This window comes from Pristis pectinata, chromosome 13 (genome assembly GCF_009764475.1).
Source record: "Pristis pectinata isolate sPriPec2 chromosome 13, sPriPec2.1.pri, whole genome shotgun sequence".
NCBI classification, from domain to species: domain Eukaryota; kingdom Metazoa; phylum Chordata; class Chondrichthyes; order Rhinopristiformes; family Pristidae; genus Pristis; species Pristis pectinata.
Window position 1 is genome coordinate 44,216,953 of NC_067417.1, and position 25,711 is coordinate 44,242,663.

At 40.9% G+C, this 25,711-nt stretch overlaps 1 protein-coding gene across 3 annotated transcripts in view; it reads right to left on the reverse strand.

Moving 5' to 3' along the window:
• bbs2 (Bardet-Biedl syndrome 2) overlaps positions 1-25,291 on the reverse strand; it is a 52,984-nt gene extending 27,693 nt beyond the window's left edge. The window contains exons 1-7 of one of the 3 annotated variants that reach the window (XM_052027979.1): positions 24,980-25,291; positions 23,493-23,624; positions 15,524-15,751; positions 11,831-11,956; positions 4,918-4,980; positions 4,523-4,600; positions 1,498-1,602 (exon numbers count right to left, since the gene is read on the reverse strand). In XM_052027979.1, the coding sequence (XP_051883939.1) occupies positions 1,498-1,602; positions 4,523-4,600; positions 4,918-4,980; positions 11,831-11,956; positions 15,524-15,751; positions 23,493-23,609 (717 nt within the window). In that variant the 5' untranslated portion in view covers positions 23,610-23,624; positions 24,980-25,291. Of the gene's footprint in view, positions 1-1,497; positions 1,603-4,522; positions 4,601-4,917; positions 4,981-11,830; positions 11,957-15,523; positions 15,752-23,492; positions 23,625-24,726; positions 24,844-24,886 lie in introns of those variants that run through there. The other 2 variants (XM_052027978.1, XM_052027980.1) reach the window with 2 other exon arrangements.
• Between the last annotated feature and the right edge of the window lie 420 nt (positions 25,292-25,711).

Here is a 25,711-nt window from a genome sequence, read left to right on the forward strand (position 1 = left end):
CTGAGAAAGATTATCTGATTAAAAAATATGGATCTGGAACTCTGCATTTGTGTAAGGGCAACAAGAAGTTTTCTGCTTCCATTAGAAGATTAATCTTAATGTTAAACCTGATCAAGATTAATGCTAAATTATATTTTCTCTTTTCTAATTTCCTTCAGAGCAATTTATTATAGGTACCCCAGACTACAGTAGTTAAAACTCAAAATTTGAGATTGTAATGTCCCCCTTTGATTTACTTTTCTACCCACTGTTCACAGCAACAAGTTCATATTAATACATTCCATTTGCCTTTGATAGTCCTTTAGTTAAGTGGTGAACCAAGTTCTTCCTACTAGATGTTACCATAGCACGTGGAGCTTCGCTATCACATGCAGTAGTTTAAATAAATAGCACGGTTGCCTTTAAAGGAAGTCAGGTAAGTACAAGACAGATAAATGAATAGCAGGATATTCTGATAGGGTTGGATAAACTGAAGCCTAAAACCATTTCTGTCTTGTATAGTGTAATTAATAATTACTATTGGCCATGCCTGACTTCTCTTTTTGCAGTGCACTTTAATCTCTCGTGACCAAATTCAAATCAGATGCATTCAAATGCATAATAATGAAAGCTGATCTCGAGGAAAGAGTTTCAGCTGTTGGTATTTTTTGGCAGTAGTCACATGAAAAGGTTCAGCAGTACACTTGCTGCACTCTCACATCTCTCCCAGCAACTGGTGCAAAGAAATACTAATGTGGAGACACAAGAGATGCTGCAGATCCTGGAATCTGGAACAACAAACAAAATGCTGGAGGAACTCAGCGGGTCAGGCAACATCTGTGGAGGTAAGTGGACAGCCGACATTTCGGGTTGAGACCCTTCATCTGGACAGCTGCAGTAGTGGGAGAACATAACTCATTGTGTTGTCAGGTTCCGGTGTGCCATGGGGGAAGAATTAAACTTGAATAATATTGCTGTACAGGTGAAGAGCAGCTCACAGAGAACAAATTATTAAATGAAACTGTTAAATTGGCAAATTTTATGCTCATTAATGCTGAAGTATTAACTGTTAAGTAGGCCAAGATCAGTAGATGCAAAATAAAACTCTCCCTAATGTGCCCCAACGAAGTCCCTGAGATTTATCCTTGGATGATGCACCAATTGTATCAACGTGATGTCTTCTCTACTCTCGTACCAGCTATTCTGTAATTCTTGAACGATATGGATAATTAAACACAATTAGTTATAAACTGGCAGCCATGATGTGGAGAAAGGTTATAACTGCTCACATAACAGTCAGGAGGTGGGAAAGTTCAGTTCCCAGAGGGAAAGATCTTCTCCGTTTAACCCGCTAAATCATTGAGACTCCAAGACACATTTGGAAAATTAAGTTTCCCACTCTGATCATTTCAAATACTCCTGCTAATCAATTTCTTTGATACTCCCAATATATTTATTCACATTTTACAGTCAGAGAGTAAAAACGTGGCCATTGCAAGGCAACTATATATCATGCACCTTAATTCTCCAGTAGCGTGTAGCTCGGTCGTACACTCCTACAGTGCCATTTGCCAGGGCATATCCAAATCGGCTTCCACGCATGTGACACAGTGCTGTGATAACCTGTAAAGGGAAAATACAGACATGGCAAAATCTTGCTGAGAATGAAGTCTACATGTGAATACTTGCACATCAGAAAAGTTCAATATTGTGGAGAAGGGTAAAAATACATTTAATTTAGTTAATCAAGGCAAGGTTCCCTTTGTGAAAGAAACCCAAAACGGTAGCACTCTAGAAAATAGCCAAGTCTTAGACACTACTGGATTCTATTATCCACCGGGTCTAATTACTGTGCAATGCACCTGTTAATGATGCAACAAAAAGATTTGAACAAGGTTCACTGAAATTGTCAAACTATCAGCATCTGCATAAATAGCATGAAACAGGAAATTTCAGTGCAACACTGTCACTGAAGCACCTAACACAATAGTATGTATTTGTTTTGCCAAATATGTTTTAGAGATTCCATACCTTCTTATTCAAGGCATAACAGTTTTTAAACTGAACTTAGTTTGGCCTCCCAGAGCAGCAATCACTCACTTTCCCACTACGTTGTAACCTTTGTGATGAGTCCTAGCACCAGTCTTAGTCCTTAGAAAACAACACTGCCAAAAGCATTACAAAATCTCACCTGGCTTTCTTTTGTAATGGAGCAGGATACTGAAGATATGATTTTTACATTCTCTTTAAATTCCCATCTCCAATCAAGGAGATGGTCCTCAGTCCTACTCTGAGAGCATGAGCCAAGTTCAATAACTGTCTTATTGAAGATATTGTCAGGTGCATTCTTAGCCAGTCAATAGATTTAGTCTTCAGGCCAACATGTACATGTTGACCATAGAGTAAATTAATCCCATTTACTAGCACTTGGCCCATAGCCTTCAATGTCTTAACAATTCAAGTGCTTATCTGGATACTTCTTAAATATTCTTTTTGCTTTCATCAGCCCCTCAGACAGTGCATTCCAGATACCAACCACCCTCTCGGTGAAAACATTCTTCCTCAGATCTCATCTAAACATACCTTAAGCCTATCCCCTCTGCTTTTAGACACCTCTGCTATGGGGTAAAGTTCCTCACTATCTACCCCGTCTTTGCCCCACCTAACTTTATAGACCTCAATCAGGGCCCACTTTAGTCTTCTCCACTTCAATAAATAAAAGAGAATCCAGCTCATCCAGTCTCCCCTCGTAACTGAAGTGTTCCATCCCAGGCAACACTCCAGACAATCTGCTCTGCAATCACATCATTTCTATAGTGTGGTAACCAGATCTGCACACTTAAATCCAGCTGTAACTTAACCAATGTTTTTACAAAGTTGTTCCATAATCTCCCTGCTTTTATAATCTATACCCCATCTAACGAAAGCATGTATCCTGGAGGACTTCTTAGCTATCTTATTGTTCTGTGCTGCCACCTTCAGGGATCCTTGTGCATTTAAATCTCTCTGTCACTCAGTACTCCTAGGGCCCTACCACAAAAATGCCAAATAATGACCATCTCCCACAAAAGAGACTCTTGACATTCATTAGCAGTACTATTACCATGGTTTGGAACAGGTCTTTCTTCACTTAACCATTATCAACATGCACTTTCAGGACCTAATGGACAAATGGTGGAAGAAACTCAGTAGCTTTATCTCTGTTGCCACCTGGAGACTAATTATTGCACCTCATCATTAGCCTGGCTGTAATCAGCTAAAACAGCACATCACATAAATCCTGTGTGACCCATTAATACTTTTCTATTCATTTTTGGCATTTGGGCATTGCTGACAAGGCTTGAATTTATTGCATCTCCCTAAATGCCCTCAAAAGCCGCTGCCTTGAACTGCTGGAGCCCTTCTGGTGAAGGTACTCCTATGATGCTGTTGGAAGAGTTCCAAGTATTAGACCCAGCAACCATGAAGGACCAGCGATATATTTTCAGTGCGGGTTGTGGAGGGGAACCTGCAGGTGATGGTATTCCCATGTACTTATTGCCTTTGTCCTTCCTGATGATAGAGGTTGCAGGTTAGTGAGGTGCTCTTGGGCAAGTACTGCAGTGCATTTGCAGATGGTATGCATCGCAGCCAACGTGCACCAGTGTAGGATGGAATAAATGTTTAGGGTGGTGAATGGGAAGCCAAAAAGTGGGCTGCTGTCCTGGATGGTGTCAAGCTTCTTGCGAGTTGTTGGAGCTATGCTTATTCAGACATGTGGAGAGTATTCCATTATATTCCTAACTTGAGCATTATGGATGATGGAATAGCCTTGGTGGTGTCAGGAGGTGATTCAATCACCATAGGTTAGGATACCCAGCCTCTGACAAGCTCTTGTAACCACAGTATTGATCAGGTTAGTCCAGTTGAGTTTCAGATCAATGGTGATCACAGCACATTAATGGTGAGGGACCTGGTAATGGTACTGCTATTGAATGTCAAGGGTAGGTGGTTGGACTCTCTTTTGTTGGAGATGATCAATATTTGGCATTTTTGTGGCAGGAAAGTTACTTGCCACTGATCAGCTCATGCCTGAACATTGTCTAGGTCTTGCTGCATGCAGGCGTGGACTGCCTCATTTGCTGAGGAGCTGTGAATGAAATTGAACATTTTTCAATCACCTGCAAACATCCCTGCTTCTGAACTGTAATGGAAAGAAAGTTGTGGAAAAAGCAGCTGAAAAGGCTGGGCATAGGACACTGTCCTAAAGAATTCCTGAAATTATGGGATGATTGATCTCCAACCAACACAATCCTCTTCTTTTAGTATAAACTGCTGGACTAGTTCCCCTTGACTGCCATTGACTTCAGTTTACCAGGGCACTCTGATAGCAGACTTGGACAATATGTGGAAAGATATGAAAATAACTTTATGATACCCATGTTCTTCCTATTGAAGAATAGCTCAACATTGCTGCAGAATTCACTGAACTATTTGAAGTTTTCATCACTAATTATTGATTTTGAACTTGTTTTCAAAGCACTTAAGAGAGATTGCTTCTTACTTCTGTCTCTGACATTTCTGCCATAATTTCATCATCTTTGAAAACTCTGATGTCAAAGTCCTCTGAGCCAGCCAGAAGCTGTAAAAAAAATTAAACACACTGTTAGGAATGTAATGTGTTTCTCAGTCCATTTCTCATCGCGCTAGATCTAACTTGTTCTAACTTGAGCTTGAATGGTCTTACTGTTCTTTACCAAATACATTGTTTAGATTTGGGATATTCATGACTGTTAAGAACAGCTGAGGGGTACATAAGCCTACTTACATACACAAAGGTGAACAACATTCACACATCATCCTTTAACAATAAATAATGATTAAGATTTGGAATATTTTTCAAATTTCCACTTTTTTCTCAGTTGAGAATTATATTTTTGAATGATGATATAGACTCACCTCCTTCTTCCCATCACCATCAAAATCACAGAGAGCCAGTGATCGTACATTATCTCCAGTGACCTGTGTAAAATACAAGCATTTTAGCCTGAGCTGTTTACAGAATTTGTTGATTTTCAACTTAACTAATACTTGAGATGTGCAGCTGCACGTCAACTCATTGCCCACTCTTTGAAGGATAGCTTTTGCGATTTTGGCAAGAGTTGCATGGATGTAGGTTTACATGCATATCATGCTCTAAGGCACAGTACACTGGCAATCCACAGTGACCAGTAGCTCCAATTTACATCTCAGACAAATTGCATGCATTCTGTGGGTATATTCACCTCCAGCCTACGTATGGTGTGGTGGCCATGCATGCATAGACTCCATTGAGTTTCCTATTGGAATAGAGAGTTCATAATAGGGGAGGCCATTCCCCTGCTGTGTGTAGAAGAGTATTCACTCAATCCTCTGACCATCTGGCACATCAATGGATTTGCCCTGACAAGAGATCACGTGTTTGGTCTGTGGGAAGAGCTTTAAAAATTTTCACGAGCTGACATGAACAATGGGATTATACTACAGACTCCCCAGCAGCCACCAGGACATTGAGGAACAGATATGCAGGCAGATTAGGGAAAGGTGTAAAACCAGTAGAATTATTGTCATGGGGAACTTCAACTTCCCGAATATAGACTGAGACCTCCGTAGTGCAAGAGGTTTAATGGGGCAAAATTTATTAGGTCTATCCATGAGGAAAAGAAAATGTATTAGGAAGCGAGGATCAAACAGAGCCCTTCAGGATTATAAAGAAGCCAGAAAAGAACTCAAGAAGGGAGTTAGGAAAGCCAGGAAGGGCCATGGAAAGTCCTTGGCAAGTAGGATTAAAGAGAATCCCAAGGCATTCTACACATACCTCAAGAGCAAGAAGGTAATGAGGGAGAGGGTAGGACCAGTCAAGGGTAAAGGAGGGAATATGTGCTTGGAAGTGGAAGATGTAGGTGAGATCCTAAATGAGTACTTTGCATCAGTATCTACCAAGCAGAAAGATGTGGAGGATAGGGAGATCAGTGCAGAGCGTATTAATATGCTAGGGCACTTCAAGATAAAGAAGGAGGTAGGAGGTAGTGGAGCATTAAGGTGGATAAGTCCCCAGGGCCTGGTGGGATATACCCCAAGTTATTGAGAGAGGCAAGAGGTGAGATTGCTGGGGCTTTAACCAATAACTTTGTGTCCTCTCTGGTCACAGGCGAGGTCCCGAAAGACTGGCAAGTAGCTGATGTTGTCCCATTGTTCAAAAAGGGAAATAGGGATAATCCTAGAAACTATAGACCGGTGAGTCTCACGTCAGTGGTTGGGAAGTTACTGGAGAGAATTCTTCAGGATAGGATTTATGAGCATTTGGAAAACCATAGCCAATTAGGGACAGTCAGCATGGCTTTGTGTGGGGCAAGTCATGCCTTACTAAATTGATCTGTTTTTTTTTGAGAAGGTGATGAGCGTGATTGATGAAGGTAGAGCCGTGGATGTTGTCTACATGGATTTTAGTAAGGCGTTTGACAAGGTCCCTCATGGGAGGCTCATCCAGAGGATTAAGATGCATGGGATCCACAGTGACTTGGCCGTTTGAATTGAGAATTGGCTTGCTCATAGAAGACAGAGGGTAGTGGTCGATGGGACTTATTCTACCTGGAGGTCTGTGACTAGTCGTGTTCGCAGGGATCCGTACTGGGACCTCTGCTGTTTGTGGTGTATATAAATGATCTGAATGAAAATGTAGATGGGTGGGTTAGTAAGTTTGCAGATGATATGAAGATTGGTGGTATTGTGGATAGCGTATTAGACTGGCAAAGGATACAGTGGGATATAGATCAGTTGCAGATATGGGCGGAGAAATGAAGAGATGGAGTTTAACCTGGCCAAATGTGAAGCGTTGCACCTTGGGAGATCAAACGTAAAGGAACAGTACACTGTTAATGGAAAGACCCTTAACAGTGTTGATGAGCAGAGGGATATTGGGGTCCAAGTTCAAGCTCCCTGAAGGTGGCTACACAGGTTAATAGGGTGGTAAAGAAGGCATATGGCATGCTTGCCTTTATTAGATGAGGCATTGAGTTCAAGAGTCAGGAAGTTATGCTGCAGTTTTATAAAACTCTAGTTAGGCTGCATCTGGAGTATTGCATTCAGTTCTGGTCACCCCATTATAGGAAGGATGTGGAGACTTTAGAGAGGGTGTAGAAGAGGTTTACCAGGATGCTGCCTGGATTAGAGGGCATGTGCTATAAGGAGAGATTGGACAAACTTGGGCTGTTTTCTCTGGAGCAGCAGGGGCTGAGGGGAGATCTGATAGAGGTTTATAAGATTATGAGAGGCATAGATAAACAGCCAGCATCTTTTCCCCAGGGTTGAAATGTCTAATACCAGAGGACATGCATTGAAGGTCAGAGGGGATAAGTTCAAAGGAGGTGTGCGGGGCAAGTTTTTTTTTACATAGAGTGGTGGGTGCCTGGAATGTGCTGCCTGGGGTGGTGGTGGAGGCAAATACAATAGGGGTGTTCAAGACGCTCTTAGATAGGTACATGAATGTGTGGGAAATGTAAGGATATGGATATTCAAGTGGAAGGGATTAGTTTAGTTGGGCATTTGATTACTAATTTAATCAGATTGGCACAATATTGTGGGCCAAAGGGCCTGTTCCATGCTGTACTTTTCTATGTTCTATGTTCCAACAACATTAGGAAAGGACGGTACACTTCATAATATGCAGAAAGGGACTCATAATTCAGAATCGTTATGGCACTGAAGGAGCCCAAATGGGTCATCAAGTCAGTGCCAATTCTTAGCAGAGCACTGCAGTCAGTCCCATTCCCAGTTTAAATTTATGTTTGAAGGCAATTGATTTTACTTCCACTGCCCCATAAGCAATGAATTCCAGATCCAAATTTAACTTGTAACTTTTGCCTAAAATTTTAAATCTGTGCCACCTCTCCTATGAACTAACAGCTAACGGAAACAGCTTCTATCTACTCCTTACCCAAACCAGACATAACCTTGTACAACTCTATCAAATTTTCTCTCAATATTTTTTTCTGCATGGAAGCAACTGCAGCTTCTCCAGTCTAATTTTACAGTAAATTCCCTCAGCCCTGTTAATCTTTACAGTTAATTACAGTTAATCTTTTTAGAACTTCTCTAAGACTTGCGCATCCTTTCAACAGTGGGATGACGACAATTGGATGCAATACTCCAGCTGGGGCCAAACCAATGTTTTATAAAGGTTCAACACTTCAACAGAAAATGGTGGAAATACTCAGCAGGTCAAGTAGCAAAGAGAAACAGAGCTAATGTTTAATATTAAGGACTTTTGCTGCCTGCCCTGCTGAGTGTTTCCAGCGTTTTCTGTTTCTGTTTCAGAATTCCAGCATCTGCAATTTTTTGATTTTCATTTGACATAGCTTCTCTCATTTCTACACTCACGTCTATCGTCAACGTACATAAAAAAAGTCCTAACAATGGCTCCTGGGAAATACCACCATTATCTTCCAACCTGAAAATTAACTTTTCCACTATTCTCTGCCTTTAAGCCAATTTCCTATCCATGCTGTTCATTGGTCTTTAATTTGATAGGCATCAATTTTGCTAACGAGTCTTACCAGTGGGACTTTATTAGTCCACGTATGCAACATCTACCACATTCCCATCAACAATCTTCTCTGTTCATATATTTAAAAAATCAATCAGGGTAGTTAAACGAGAGTTGCCTTGCACAATTCCACGTAGAGTCTATCAACTCAAACTTCTCCAAGCGCCTGTTAATGTTCTCCCTGATCATTGTTTCTAAAAGCTACCCCACGACTGAGATTAAACTAACTGTTCTGTAGTTTCCTGGCATCTCCATGCACTCCTTTTTAAACAACATTATTCCATTTGCCATTTTTGAGTTGTCTGACTCCTCCCTTGTATCCAGGGAGGACTGGAAAATATCAACAATTCCTTCTGCAACCTCCAACACAAAGGATGGACCCATCCAGACCAGGTGAGTGAACGACTTTAAATATTGCCAGCCTTTGTGGTACCACCTCCATATCAATTAACTTTATACCTCCCTTCTTCTGAGAACACAACAGTACCCCCTTCCTTGGCAAAGTCCAATACAGATTAGTAGTCAAACTATGCCTCTGCCTCTATGCAGGGATCATCTCTTCATCCCTAATCAGCTCCGCCTCTCCTCTTCTCCTTGCTTACTATATACATGCCCATAGAAGATTTTTGATTCCCTTTTATATCATTTTCTAGGCTCATCTTTTTCCTCTCACTTCTCTCAGTTTACCATATTCAGCCTTGGAATTTTTCACCTAAATATATCAAGCAGCTTTACCTTTCATCATCTTCTCAATTCCCACGTCTTCAAATCTGCGACACACCATAAGCCATTTAGATATTCTTAATTGAGGGAATATATTTAATAACTCCAAGGAGCTGATGGAACATCAACAAAGCTGTTTTCCTGATTTTTGTGCAGGAAGGAATAGGCTGAATCATTGCAAACAAAAAGGAGGCAGTGGAAGGTTGAAATGTTTCAACATAAGTGCCAAGCCAATCCATCAGCATGTACACATTATCAGAGTCATGGTGGAGAGATCATAGGTGGGTGAGTTGATAAAAAGTGGTTATTGGTAGAGAAAAGAACAGTTAGGGTTTTTTTTGTTTGTCAAGATGATCTTCAAAGGGAGGGTAATTTTGTCACAGAACATCAACTGCTTGATTTTGTTAGCCCAAATCTGGTTGAGAGCTAAACAAATTTTGAAGCAAATTTAGTATTTTTCAATGCAAACATATGAGTGCAGGATTCACTTTATGAAAACATTCCCATGCCAAGCACAATACTCTGGTGTCCATTCCATGAATCTCTTATAACTACACCTGGAAGCAAACAATTTGCACCATCACCTCTAGAGGAAGTACTATGTTGCTACTTACATTTCAACATTTTCATTGACTTTGTGCTTTTTAAAAAAATTAAAACCAATGTATTCAGGCAATAAACAACACTAGACATTTAAGGATGGAGATGTGCAAAGTTAATCACTAAACTGCAGTAATGCAAAACACTTGCTCAACCTTCAACAGGAAAAAAAACTCAGTCAATAATGGTTGTAAAAGCACAGTAATGCTCTTTGGCACAGAGAGCAAAAAATTTACTCAAATTAATTACACATATTTCATTTGGCTATAAAGCTTCACATCAGTGCTTTTATTTGAAAAGTACACCCACTTGTCTGTCAGTTAATTTTAGGATCTGTTAAGGAACCAAGCTTGATTCTCCATGAAGGATTAAATCATGCCTGCTTCCTGAAGTGGAATAGAACCAAATATTTTTTGCATGTCAATCCATTTACTTCTCTACAAAGATTTTTCCACTGCTTTTATCTCACCAACTCAAGTGCAAGAAATCTTCCTGCTTCACAAAGGATAACGAAAAATGGATACATCTTAAATCTCCTGAAGAAAATTCAATTGATTATAAGATGATCGATTTATTTTCTAGCACTTTAATTTCCAAACATTCTTCTCTCCAATGCCCCACCCTCCCAACTTTTATCCAAAGACCATGAGTCCAAATAGTCTTCATTTCTTTGCCAATCTCCCAATTCCATTTCAGTTGGGCTCTATAATGGATGAGTGCCTAGCCTCAGAAAACCTTAAAAATCTCCACCACTCTTTCCTACGATGCCACAGTTGAATCTCTCCAACTTAGGATTCTATCCCTATCACACCACTGCAACAACTGGATCAACAGTCCTGACTGTAAGTTATATTCAATGGACTAATCTACTTACTTACCTTATTAGATTAGGGTAAATGAGATCAAGATGAACTGGGGAAGTGGGCCAAGGAATGGAAGATGGAATCTTGAACAAGTGTGAGATTTTGCATTTTGGTACATTAAAGCAGGCCAGGACTTGCACAGTAAATGGTAGGACCCTGGAGAGTGTTGTTAAACAGAAAGACTGAGGGGTACAGGTACATAGTTCCCTGAAAGTGATGACACAGGTCGGCAGGGTGGCGAGACAGGTGCTTGGCACACTTGCCTTCTTCGGTCAGAGCATTGAGTACAAGAAGTTAGGACATCACATGAGATCACACAGAGTACTGTGCTCAGTTCTGGTTGCCCAACTATTGGAAGGATGTCATTAAGCTGGAAAGGGTGCAGAAAAGATACACAAGGATGCTACCAGGATTGGAGGGCTTGAGATACAAGGAGAGGCTGGATAGCTGGGACTTTTTCCCCTGGAGCATAGGAGGCTAAGGGGTGACCTTATAAAAGGTATATAGATCACGAGGGGCATAGATAAGGTGGATGGTGAAGTCTTTTTCCCAGGGAAGGAGAGACAGAAACTTGAGGACATAGATTTAGGGTGAGGGAGGGAAACATTCAAAAGGGACCTGAGGGGAAACTTTTTCGCACAGAGGGTGGTGGGTATATGGAGCAAGCTGCACGAGGAAGCGGTAGAGGGGGGTACAATAATGATGTTGAAAAGACACTTTTCTTTGTGGAGAAACCACAGGAATAGGCTGTCAGACTTCTACTAAAGCTGTTCCATAGCTAATGCTGAATATACCCAGGTAATTTGCTGTTTAATTTTGTCTCTTTCCCTACATGCCTCACAGAGTAAAATGCTCAAGACTGGCAAAATTCTGGCAAAAATATCCAAAACACTTTTTTTTTTATCTTGTCACTCTGCAAACTACTGAAGAGGAAGCTCTCTTTGCTGGTGTGTCCCATTGATGTGGATGTAAATATGAAAAAAGAATACTGGTTCTTTGTTCTATTTAGTATTGCTTCCACATTTTGCACCACGTAGTACCACCCTATATCTCCTCCTACCAAAACCTGGGACTCAGTCCTGGCACAGTCCTATTTCCATACCGTCCAGAAGAGGTCATTTCCTTCCTGATCGAAACCTTGGAGTGTGCAGTTCCCTCCAATAATTGCCAGGGGAGAGGGTATGTCCCCCAGCTGCCCCAGAACTACTGCATTGGCTCCATCTGCCACCTACAAAAAGAGAAATTGCAAATCAGAATTTCTTCACAGGCCTTTCAAAAACATAACTTCAACAATTCCTTACACTTATTTTGCCACGTCAGGCTTCACAACTTTACGTATGGGGAAAAAAATTCCTTTTACAGAACATCTCTCCACACACCAGCAGTTTCTGAATGAAACAAAATAATGGGCAACTTGCCGATACCTGTATAGTGATACCACCTTCCCAAGCATTGAGATATTATAGGAACAGTCAGTAAAATTAACTTCTTTAGTTATTCAACGAGTTCTTCTACATTGGGATAATCTGAAGTTTTAACATTAAAGTACTTGAACTTCTAAATCTGCCTCTACAGAATTTTCTATATTTGGAGCATTGTGCATAAAATTGGAGATCATCTTGCATGAATCAGGTATTTTAAACAACAATGGACTAAGTCCATTATATTGTAGAAGGTTTAAGTGGTTTACTGGATTATCACATTTGTTTCATCAATATACAATGGATTCCAATCTAATGCACAGAGTAAGAAACCCTCTTTTCTTTAGTTGGAGAAACGTATCCCCAAAACGAGCTACAAAGAGCCACAATCCAATAGGCTTAAGCCAGAAGTGGTAAATTTATTCAGTTTGAAAAAATTAAAAGGTAAATTACCACTGGCTATATCAGTAAGCTTGAGTTTTGAAAGAGGTCAGATTGTGAGAGTAAGAATGACTAAAAGACAGATCTTAGTTCCAAAGTAAGACAGAAATCCCAACCTCAACATTGAAAAGGAGGAACCTGCAAATATTTGGAGCTTACAAGAAGGTAAAAAAGGAAAAACAAAGGGCAGTTAAGCAAAATGATATGACAAAAAATAAACACAACATTCACAATGGTAAAAGTGAGGAGCTTGGAGTGACAGAAACCAAATAATAGTTTTGTATTTTGTCCACAGTGTTGGGAGTGTCTGGAAGCAATTCTTCCAGAAAAGAAAGGAATATTTTTGTCTTTGACGGACTTGCATTTTACAAAGATGCCTTTGCCACATATTGGGATACAAAGCTACCAACATGGAAGATAAGAAGAATCCATCTGAGGTTGGAAGAGAATATGCTAGATAATGTCAATGTCCCTTTCTTTACCCATTTACAGTATGTGCCCATTGCTGGCAGAGGCAGTATTTACTGCCCATTCCTAACTATCCTTGGGCAGGTGTGGTGACCAACCTTGAAATTCTGTAGTTCTTTCGGAGAAGGTACACCCTAAGTGCTGTTGGGTACAGCATTCCAGTATTTAAACCTATGGTATTGATGAAGGAACAGCATTATAGTTCCGGGTCACGTCACTGTGTGAGTTGGAAAGCAACATACAGGTGGTGGGGTTCCCATGCATCTTTGAAGTGAGAGAATTCACGGGCTATAGAGATGTTGTTGAAGCAGTTTTGGTAGGTTGCTGCTGACTGTACACACTGCAGCTGCAGTGCACTAGTGATGGAGGGAGTAGATATTTAATGTGGCGAGTGAGTGTAAATCAAGCAGGTTGCTTTGCCTGGTGTCGAGCTCCATGAATGCTGTTGGAGTTGTACTTATCCAGCCACGTAGAACGTTTTCATCCCACTCTAGATGGAGGAAAGGCTTTGGGGAGAAAGGAGGCAAGTCACCCACTCCCCAGCTCTAACCTGCTCTTGTGGCCACAATATTTGTCAGATTGTTCAACAATGGTCCCCCCAGGATGCTGATCTTGGGGGACTTGGTGCTGTTAATATGGTTATGTGTCCTAGACAAGTGATTGGACTTCCTATTGCTGGAGCTGAATATTGCCTGGTATGTCCTGAATATTACCCACCACTGATGAGGGGTTGCCTAAATGCTGTTTGGGTTTTGCTGCACACAGCCATGGGCTGGTTCATTTTTTGAGGAACTGCAAATATGCATGAACATTGTGCAACCAATCAGTGAATATTGATACTTCTAACTTTATCATGAAGGGGAAGGTCATTGAATAAGCAGCTGAAGTTTTTGGATCTAAGACACTGACTGAGAAATTTCTGCAGTGACAGCCTGAGCCTGAGATGATCGACCTCCATTCAGAACCATCCTTATGTGCAGATTCAAACGAACAATAGAAATGTTTCTGCTTGTTTCTCACTTAAGTTTTACAATGGCTCCAAGATGAAGTAAAATAAAGAGCAAAATCATAAAACTAATTGAAGACTATCAAGAGGTATGAAGAGTTTGTCTTTCATTAATGTAATCTGTGACACTTTACTCTGTACTGTTATTGTTTTTACCTGTACTACATCAATGCACTCTGTACTAACTCAATGTAACTGCACTGTGTAATGAATTGACCTGTATGATCGGTATGCAAGACAAGTTTATCACCTCAGTACAAGCGACAATAATAAACAAATACCAATAATCCCATTGAAGATGAGATGATTCAAGGCATTTCATTGGCGATTGTAAATGCCAAAGACAAGTGATCTGCTGGAGAATGGAATTTATATCAGAAGCTCCTTGATGATGGATAACTTAAGTTTGAAAGATAATTTGCAAATTCATCGTGAAAAAAAATGTTCAGGTTTAAAAGTGGGAGATACTTTCCTTAGGGATATGAAAGCCACTGATGAATTTACAATGGAAATAGTAGTAAATTATGAATAAAGTATCATTATAATAGTTAGGGCAGTGACAGATAAGGAAGCAGTAGGGCCGTGACAAATAAGGTGCCAGTCACCTTAAAAAAATGAGAGAGATACCATCAAGGACAAAGCTGTTACTGGAATCCAGTAATGAGAAGCCAAAACATTTTTTGTTAATTATCTAAAGGACAGCCAGAACTAAGCAATGAAGAGAAATTAACAGAATTAAGATTAAAGGACATGCAACCAATGTTGCAGCTGTGCAGGTTTATTAAGAAATGCAATAGCAGTGGCTTTTTGGGTTTTGGATGCCGTAGCAAGTATCCCGAGATATGCCTGCCAATTTTCCGTGACAGCATCAGAAAAGTGCACGGTCAATCAACGGCCAAGAAGGATGAATAAAACTCAAAGTAGTGAGAGGGGAGAGCAAAAGTTGAATTCAGGTTCTCACAGAGAGAAAGGAGCAAGAAGAGGAGTTCTTAAATGAAAAATATATTTGTCATTCATCACAAAATACTATAGCATTTTATTCTGAATAATGGAGGAGTAAATAAAATTAGCACCACTAGCAGTGAGAACCATTTTTGAAAGTTAATTAGATAACAAGCTCATTGTACAACATTGGCAGGGAGAAGCACCAAATTCATCAATTAAAAAAACAACAATTTGTGGCATGAATTTTCAATGAGCACACAAAGCTTGGAATCAGACAACAGTATGATGCAAAGCTTTGATTTAGCCATCAATCAAAATTTCTAAGAAAAACAAATTATCTAGTCATTATAAGGTTGGTACTTGTGGGAGCTTGCTGTGCACAAAATGACTATAGCATCTCCTACATTACAGCATTGAAGACATTTCAAAATAATTGACTGTAAAATATTTTGGTATGTTCCAAAGCCCTCAACAAATGGCCCCTCAGACTTCAAGTGATGAATTGAGATCTTACCTCCCTATAGAAAACATCAGAGTTGTTATGTACATCATAGGCCAGTAGGTTAGTCTGTGTGCCTACAAGCAATGTGTCATGGCCAAGTGTGGGATTAAGTATTCCTGCAGTTAGACAGCTGACATTCTGGTTTATATTCAGGAGGTAGGTGTCGGAATCCAGGCCACCTTGCAAAAAATGGTTGGCTACAACACGCTGGCTACGGATATGGGGGTTGTGGATAAAGACCTAAAGAAAACATATCAACATCAGTTATTAATTACAGTGAATCAAATGCTTAAATCAGAAGAAATTAATCCTCTTATGAAATGTAGGATAGTAGTAAGATATCACTAATGTCACAGTAGAAACAGATGTATGCTGTCAGACTATACAGACAACTGCGACTAAGCAAAGCTCCAATGCCATCTTCAAATTCACCGATGACACTACTGTTGTTGGACGAATCACAGGTGGCAACGACTCAGTTTACCACACTGAGATAGGTCACCTGGTTCAGTGGTGCCGCAAACACAACCTCTCGCTCAATGTCAGCAAAACTAAAGAGCTGATTGTTGACTTCAGGAAGGGGAAGGAGGGTGAACATGCATCAGTCTTCATTGGGGGATCGGCAGTGGAGAGAGTTAGCATCTTTAAATTCCTATGCATTAACATATCAGATGACCTGTCCTGGGCCCAGCAGATAGATGCAACCATCAGGAAAGCGCACTAGCGTCTTTACTTTCTTAGGAGGTAAAGGAGGTTCGGCTTGTCATCGAACACTAACAAACTTCTCCAGATGTACTGTAGAAAGTCTCCTGACTGGTTGCATCATGGTCTGGTATGGCAATTCGAATGTGCAGGAAAGTAAGAAGCTGCAGAGAGTAGTGGACTCTGCCAAGTACATCATGGGCACATCCCTCCCCACCATCAGTCGTATCCTCAGGAGGCGCTGCCTCAAGAAGGCAACATCCATTATCAAAGATCCCCACCATCTGGGCTATGCCATCTTTTCGCAGCTACCATTGGGCAGGGGTACAGAAGCCTGAAGTCCCACACCACCAGGTCCAGGAACAGCTACTTCCCTTCAACCAGGTTCTTGAACCAACCAGCACAACCTGAATCACTACAGTTTAGCAACACTGTGACCACTTTGCACTAAAATGGACTTTTTTTGTTCTGTTCTTACTGTAAAAATTGTGTATAGTTTATGTTTAATGTACGTTTTTCTTGGGAATGCTGCTTATATGATGCTATGTGCCTGTGATGCTGCTGCAAGTAAGTTTTTCATTGCATCTATGCACACATGTACTTGTGCATATGACAATACACTCTGACTCTGACACTTCTGAACTAATCACTGCTTTCACGTCCCCTTCCTGGTGGTGCTGACACATTCTCGAACCCTTAATTCTACCTTTTCCATTATTGTCACTTTAGCATATTACATATAATGATTTCTTTTTATAGTAAAAATGGAACTGTGCACATTTGGCTCTGAAATATTTTTCACATTTACCCCTAAAAACTACTGCATAACTGCACGTGAATTGCAGTTGAATTGCACGTGAATCTCTCTCATACAATTGCCGTTACCAATGGAACCAAAATCATAATTCCAGTTAAGACTTAATGTTAAATACTCAAATAAGAACCACTTCACGATTCTACAAAGATATTGTGGTCAGCAACATGATAACAGATGATTTATTAAGGGCAACAATGTCTAGAATAGTTGATTTATGATTAAACAGGAGCCAAAAGCATTAAACAATTTTTGGGGAATTCCACTATCTCTAGAGGATGAATGCTTTCAATATATATTGCTGTAGTAGTTCCATGACTTAAAAAGATAAATTAGACTGACAGGACCACATTGTAAGAGAGAAAGGTGATCTGTTGGTAAATATAAGTTGGAAATTCAGGTTAGGAGGCTGTCTACTGGGGTACTGTGGGCATTAGTGCTGTGACCCCAGCTATTCAAAATCTATATAAATGATTTGGATCAGGGAACCAAATGTAATGTATCTAATTTTGCCGATGAGATAAAGCTAAACAGTAGTGGAAGCTTTAAAGCAAATGCTGTCTGGTTTTGGGGATAGAAAGGCTAAGTGAATGGGTGAGAACAATCCAGATGGAATACAACGTGGAAAAATAGAGGTGGAGCATTTTTAAAATGATGATTTAAAGGTGTTGGCATGTGAAGGGACCTAGATGTTCTTGAACATGTATCAGTTGCCATTAACATCTAGATACAGAAAGCTATTGGATAGGCAAATACCATGTTGGCCTTTACTGCAAGATGACTTAAGTGCAAAAGCAAAGATGTTTGCTCTAACAATATAGGGCTCCAGTAACAACAAAGAATACTGTGCACAGGTATGGTCTCTCCACCTTAGGATATCCAAGGAATGAAGCTAGTGAACTTATGTTGCACTTTAAATTTCATAAGTATGTTATTCCTATGAAGAAAGAAGAGCTATCTGGGGCTCTATACTCTCAAGAGATTAGAAGCACGAGAACTGATCTCATTGAAACATATAAAATTGTCTGACTAAAAATGTAACTTTATGAGGAAGTAACAAGGGTAATGATAACGAGGGAGAAAGTTCTTAACTCCAGGAAGGTATCAATGGACTGATTAGATTGTCACAATGTGAAAATAAGATTAATCCAGAGAAGTGAGAGAGAATGTATTTGAAAGGGGAAATGAGATGAATACATGATTAGTGTTAGGAAGCCAAGAAGTTTAGAGGAATGGGCCCTGGAATCCTTCTGGTGAAGGTACTCGCATGGTGCTGTTGTGTATAGAGTTTCATGGTTTAGACCCTGTGACAATAAGGCTACAGAAATACACTCCTAAGCCAGCATGTGATGTTACTTGGAGGGAAACATATAGACTTCAATGCACTTCCTGTTTTTGTCATTCTAAATGGTAAATGTTATACGTTTCAGAGTTGCTGTGAAAGTAGCCCAGGCATTTAAATGCAGGAAATTTTTGCAGATGATATACAAGACTGCTACAGTGTACCACTGATGTTGGGAACTAGTGTGCAACGCGATGGATAGAGTGTGAATCAAGCAGGTTGCTTTGATCTGGATAGAATCCAGCTTCTTAAATGCTGCTTGAGCTGCACTCATGCAGGCAAGTGGGAGTATTCTATTACACCCCTGGCAGATAGTGGAAAGGCTTTGGGGTGTCAGGTAAGCCACTTGTCACAAGATCCCAAGCCTCCAACTTGCTCTTGTATTAATGTACTTTTTAGGTTTCTGGTCAATGGTGTCCCCCAGGATATTAATGGCAATGCAATGCCATTGAATGTCAGGGGTGTTGGTTGGACTCTCTTTTATTGACGGTCATTGTCTGGCACTTGTTGATGTGACAAATAACATTGACATCATACTCATCCCTGAATATTATCTAGACCTTGCTAGATAAGCAAGAACGCTTTATTTCTGAAATGTTGTGAACATTTTGCAATCATCATTGAATAATATTTTAGTCTCTTACAGGATCTTTATTATCCTCCTGCCATTTATATTCTTAAGAAAAAACTCAAGAATTTTTCATGCTCTCTCTTTGCCTTCCTACTTTTCTTTTTAATTTCACCCTTGCACCTTCTCCATTTCCTGTTTTGCCTTATTCTGCTCTGCATGTTCCTTGACATCCATGGGGGTCTAGATTAAGAAGTTCACACTTTTATTTGGAGTCTGAACTCTCACCACCTCTTCCTAGAAATTTCTCCCATTGCTCCCATACTCAATTTATCTTCAAATAGCAATTTCCAATCAACTTTTGCTGTATCATATGTCAACCTGGTAAAATTTGCCTTGCCCAACTTTAAGATACTTAATTCCGATTTATTTTGTCCTCTTCCATAACTATGTTAAATCTAAATGAATAGTAATAACTCAGTTAAGAATGCTCTCCCACTGCCACCCTTTCTACATTCCCTAAAGTAAAACAAGTAACTACCATCACTGGGCCCTCCTAAATTCGTTTAGCTTGCCACATACAGATTTTAGTCTCTTGAATGCCTTTCAAGAATTCTGCAGCTTTTATGTTCTTCTCAGTTAATATTAGTGTGGATGAAATCCTCTTTTATTACTCTCTTGTATTTTTGCCAGCACAAAACCTGCCTACGGATTTATTTTCCTGCCACCTCAGTTTGGGGACTTGCATTATACTTTCAGCAATATGGTTGCTCTTTTGTCTTCCTCAGTTAAACCTGTACATCCTCATTTGCTGATCATTCTAGCATAGTATCCCTTCTCAAAACTGTTCAATATTGCTGCCCCCCTGACTTTTTTCACCCTCTTCTCTATCCTGCACAAAGACCCTGTAATTAGAGATGGTGACCTGCCATTCTTGCCTATCTGTACCCTAGGTTGAGTAATGGTAGCACCACCAGATTTCCACATCTCCATGCTCCAAATTCAAATCCGTTATTTTCTAGACACCTTGCATTTAAAAGTATAAACAATTAATATCAGGCAAACCTATTTCCTCTACCTTTCAAATTCATTTACTTAAGCCCTACTTTCCACATTCAATTTTGCTTTCTCCTCCTTCCAAAACTCCCATTAAGTTCCCTCCACCAACATACTTACATACATCCCAACAGTACTAGCAACAGTCTCTGCAAACATTTTAGTCCAGGCCAGAGTTACAAACTATCAGGTATGTGTCGTTTTACCTTCCCCCAAACCACTACACCATCCCTTTAGCTATGCTTCCATTTGCACTGTACTATTTCTGCACTCATTGATACATGATATGGTGATAATCCAAAGGTCCTCTGAGCTTCCTGGCTTTAAATATCACCTGTCGCTCTCTGCAATCAGCCTGCTAGATCTCATTCTTCTCTCTACCTACGTCACTGATAAAATGTAGACCACAACCTTCGGCTGTTCCCCTCCTTTCAAAATGTTGTGCAGCTGCTCATTGATAACCTTGACACTGGCATAAAGATGACAACATACCATTCAGGAATCATGTCCCTGGCTGCAAAAATACCTACTTCCCCCATCCCCCAACTATTACATTCCTTATCATTGTGGCCCTCCCGTCCTCTGTGCCCCCAGCCAATACAGACGAGCCATCGTACTTGGCTTTCGCTCCCCAGGAATTAATTGCCTTTTGCAATATTCACCAATGTTTGCCAGTTGGAGAGAATGATTCCTGTGCTACCTATCTCATCCTCCTGACCTATCTAACAATCCTCCATTTCCTATCTGTCTATAGTTCTTTAAACTGCTGGGTGACCATATTCTGAAACATGCTATTTACTTAATACTCAGCCTTGTGGGTGCTCCTTCTTCTTTAGCAGTTTTTTGCGGTCAGGGATGACTTGCTTTAACTCCAGTTTTGTGCGTTTTGAGGTGGGTAATAAGGCTAACGTTGGACCTGTAGACTTTTCCATTCATGGTGCAGGAAGTGGATGATGAGGTGGGTGGATGGGTAGGTGGGTAGAGGTGACGCGCTCCTTCTAAGCTTATCCATGGCCTAGGTGCTCAGTAACATCGCAAAGGCCTCTCCACTTTGAGCAGTCTTGGGTTAAAGTTCCTAAGAGTCAATGGGGATATTGCACTTCAAGGAAGCTTTGAGCACCTCCTTGAATCTTTTTCTGTCTGCCCGATAACCTCCTCTAATGACAGAACTTGGAGTAGTGTCTGTCTCAGGAGTCAGGCATGTGAATAATACGGCCAGTGACTAACACTGACTAAGGCCTTAATCCTGGGTATGTTGGTCTGGGAGAGGATGCTAAAGTTCATTCCTTTATCTTTCAGTGAATTTGAAGGATTTTGCTGTGACACCTTTGGTGGCATTTTCCCAGTGCCTTGAGATGCCTATTACAGGTAGTTCAGGAGTTTTGTACCAGGTCTGAGGCCTTGATCTCCAACTTTCCTCAGTCACAGGATGCATTCAGGTGCGATGATTGCTTTTGCTGAGTTTTGGCTGCCATGATATGGAAAGTGGTCCACATTTTCCAGTCTTGATGTGAACCTTAGTTGTTGATGACAGTGTAAAGCAGTAGGAGAAGGTCAGTAGAGGGCCTTGGTCTTGCTGATGTTGAGTGCAAGGCCCAGCCTACTATATGCTTTGGTGAACAAGTTGATGAATCCTTGGATTTGGCCCCTGAGCATGCACAAATGCAAGTATCGACTGCATACTGCGGCTTAACTAGTGAGGATCAGGATACCTTTGTTCTGGAGTGCAGTCACCATATGTAGAACAGTTCCTCATTATTTCTGAAGATTAACTTCATTCCCACAGGAATTTTCTTGGAGGTGAATTTCAACATTACAGTAACAAAAATTGAGAAGTGTTGGGCAGTGATGTAGCCTTGTTTGACACTGGACTTCCCTGAGATCGGTTCTGTTGCCGACCTACTGGTGGGCATCATGACTTGTGTGCTATCTTGGAGCAAATGCAAAATAGAGGTTAATTTCTGTGGGCAGCCAAACTTGAGGAAGGTGTTCCAGAGTCTCTCATCAACCATGAGCCAAAGACATCAGTGAGGTTAAAAGGCCACGTTTGAGCTGCTATCTACAATTTCTTGGAGTTGTGAGAAGGTGAAGGTTATGTCCACTGCACCTCCAGATGGATGGAATTCACACTGTAATTTAGGGAGCCGGTCTTCAGCCACTGGGAGGAGCAGTTGAGGACGACTCCAGTAATGACATACCCTGTGGCAGACCCCTCTGTAATTACCACAGCTGACCTTGCCTCCTTTCTCGAGGATATTGCAGTCACAGCATCTCCAACATCATCTGGTGTTTCCTCCACTTCTGGAGCATGGAGGATGAGACTGTGAATTTGTGACTGAAACTCCTTACCATGAACCTTAGGATGCTGTCTGCTGCCAAAATATGGTTATTCTTGAGCTGGGATTACAGCCCATGCTGCCATTTCCTTATTAAATCCTCTTCCTTTTTCAGCTTTAAACCCTTTCCCAAACTTTAAAACTGATCTCAGTACCAGTATCTTCTCCTTTGGCTTGTCATGCATACATTTCCTTACGTCACTGTGAAGGGTCCTGGACCTTTATTTTTCAACATTAAAGAATCTACATAATTACAACTTCTGGATGCTAGTTAAAAGTATTCATGATGCCATTCCTACTAATTATAGTTCTTCATTCTGTTTTGCTGCTGACAGTTTCAGGACTTCCTTCAGTGCTCAAACCCATGGCTACAGTCCTCAAGAACAGCTCTCATCCCTCACCCAGTACTGATCATTTAAAGTCCTGCATGAACTTTGTGCTGTCGTTTTTAATTAATATTTGCAGGCTGAGCCAGCATTTAATTACCCATCCCAAATTTGCCCTTGAGAAAACAGTGGTGAGCTGCCTTCTTGAACCAACCGCTGCAGTCCTTGTGGTGTGGGTATACCCACGATGCTGTCAGGGAGGAAGTTCCTGGATTTTGACCCAGTGACAGTGAAAGAATAGGACGTATTTCCAAGTCAGGATGGCATGTGGACAAGGTTGACAGGGCAGTTTTCGCCATTGTCGTTTCTGATGCCTTGGTCAATTCAGGGTGATCCACCTGGTTTTGTTTCTTTGTGGCTTTCTAATGGCTTAGAACAACTGAATAGCTTGCTCTGCCATTTCAGAGGGCAGTTAAGAGTCAACTACAGTGCTATGGGTCTGGGATCATGCCTGGGCCAGACCAGGTAAAGATGATAGATGGGTCTTTTTAACAATTGACTATGGTTTTCATGGTCATTGTTAAAGCTTTTAATTCCAAAATTCGAACTCAAATTTATCACTATTTGCCGTGATGGGATTTGAACCCATGACCGCAGGGATCCAGGTTATTAATCCAGTGACGATATCACTGCAGCATCGCCTACCCTTTTTGCCAGACAATCTCCATAAACAAAGCTACAGTCCCTAGATCAGTATATTGACAGTTATAGACCCTCATTCAGTATCCCCACTGATTATTATACTTCCTCATATAGCAACAATAATTTAAGCAGTACCTTTCCAGCCTGCGTTGCAGCAGTCAGACAGGGGTGTATACCATCATATTTTCCCACAGTCACCATTCGAGGGTTAATTCTGTGGTTTAACTTGAGGCTGAACACTGGAACAAGCATGGTTCTCACCTAGAGCTATCAATGGGAAACATAAATGATCATCACTACGAACATATTCAAAAGACATGCAAGAAAAAAAAACCTTATGGGGGGGGAGTGTAGGTATGGTATCAGAAAATGTAAATCACAAGCTATAAATTCAGAATTAGGAATTAATGCAAAGAAAGATGGATTCACACCAAAAAGTAGCAGAATCACCATGGTTGCTCATTTAGTGGCATCAAAATTGCAAGTTACTATTCAGGTATTTATTGAACATCTGTTTTACAAGCAGATACTATTAGATGTTGCATTGAGAACATAATGGAATTTATTAGACTGGATGCATTCATTGTAGAAGTGTAACAATCGATAGATCCTTTATATATTTTGTGATTATATTATTACTAGTTACACGAATAACAAAATAACAAGTGACTTAGCTTAAAATATATAACAGGAATTAGTAATAAAGTTAAGATGAATATTAAGGATTAAGATGAAATCAATATATAACAAAAAGAATTATAAGAGAGACTATGCTGGAAATAGCTGTTCGGAGATAGAAACAGCGTTAACATTTCCAACTGATGACCTTTTAATAGCAGGAGATCTTTGACAGACCACAAAGCTGAAGGTGTGGATTTATAGACTGTCACAAGGATTTTGCAGGTTTTCTGGGCAAATTTTGTTTTGGCCTACCCATGTAATCTGGTTTGATGGCACAGGCCCTGGCACTACACAGCACCTTATTGATTGGGCCCACGATACTTAAGGCGGTAAATTTGGTCTTGTAAATTGAATCCAGGTAAATGCGGGGTACTAGGGAATCTGACTCAGCAATTAAAAGTGAAAATCTCCACTCAGCAAAATCCAGGACGATACTGTACTAATTTACCGAAACACTGCCTGCTACGAACATAATTTGCAAAATACCATTACCAGGTTCAGGAGCACAGGTCACGGTGCTAATGAAAGGTCATTGACCTGAAATATTTACTCTCTCTACAGCACCCACGGTTTTTGTTTTGCTTTCCCTATAGTAATAGAGACATCTTTGTACAAAATAAAATTGTCGAATACTGTCGTTATATTGTAAACACGGGGGCCACTGGGCACCAGGGAAATTGATGCCCACCAAAGCAGCTTCCAAGTGTGAAACTCGTCAGTAACAGGTAGCAGCGACATCCCATCACGTCTATTCACACATTCCCACTCCCCTGCGGGCCTGCAGACTCCCCTGCCCGGGATCCCAAGCAGCGCGTCCCTCGGACCAGCCCAGCCAACGCCGTCCATACCGGTGGCGGGGAGTCGCACCCCGCTCAGTAATCGGGACTCGAGGTGCACAGGCCCGGCTTCTCCCCCAGTTTGCGTCCCGCCCGTGTGTTCACCTCGGCCTCCGTTTGTGTCCCCGGCCTTCCCGCCCGTTGAGGCCTCGGGTTGTCTGTCGGGCCGCCCCCTCGCAGCGTCCCTCCGTTGCTACCCGATGACATCAGCCAGGCACCACGCATGTTGATGGAGGGCGGGACTTCATTCCCGTTACCAGCTGGTACACTGACTGGAGTCGGGCTCAAAGTGACCGTTCAAAATGGTCACCGTCCAATATCTCGACAGTATCTGGAAAATGCTTCATTTGAAGACGCTTTGTTCCGAAAGGGAAGTTTCTCCCCCTCTTCCCACTGCCCTGAATGTGGAGGGCAGTGAGTATTTTGAGTAATTGAGAGGTGCCATAAGCACTGGCAGAGCCGTGTTGGCCGCCTGGCGGGTGTGGTGCACTCATGGGCAAACCTTCTGGAAGATATTAAACTGCCACTAAAGGAGTCCTGTGTGAAGTGAACAACCTTTTAGTAAATAACAAAGCAAATATTACTTAGAGTCATCTATTTTTTGGTAAGGTGTACAGTAACATGATCAATTATTTTTACAATGTTTATAACAAATGAAAACAAGGAGTATTATGGATAGTTATTTTGTAGAATGAAAGCTTAAAATAGATGAATAATAAAATTGTTCAACTGGTTATAGTTTTTCTTTAAAGTGTACGTTATCCAATTATTTTTCTCTAACATGTTCAAAGAGATTGAAATTGGGCTTGCCGGCTTTAAATGAGTGCCAAATTTTAG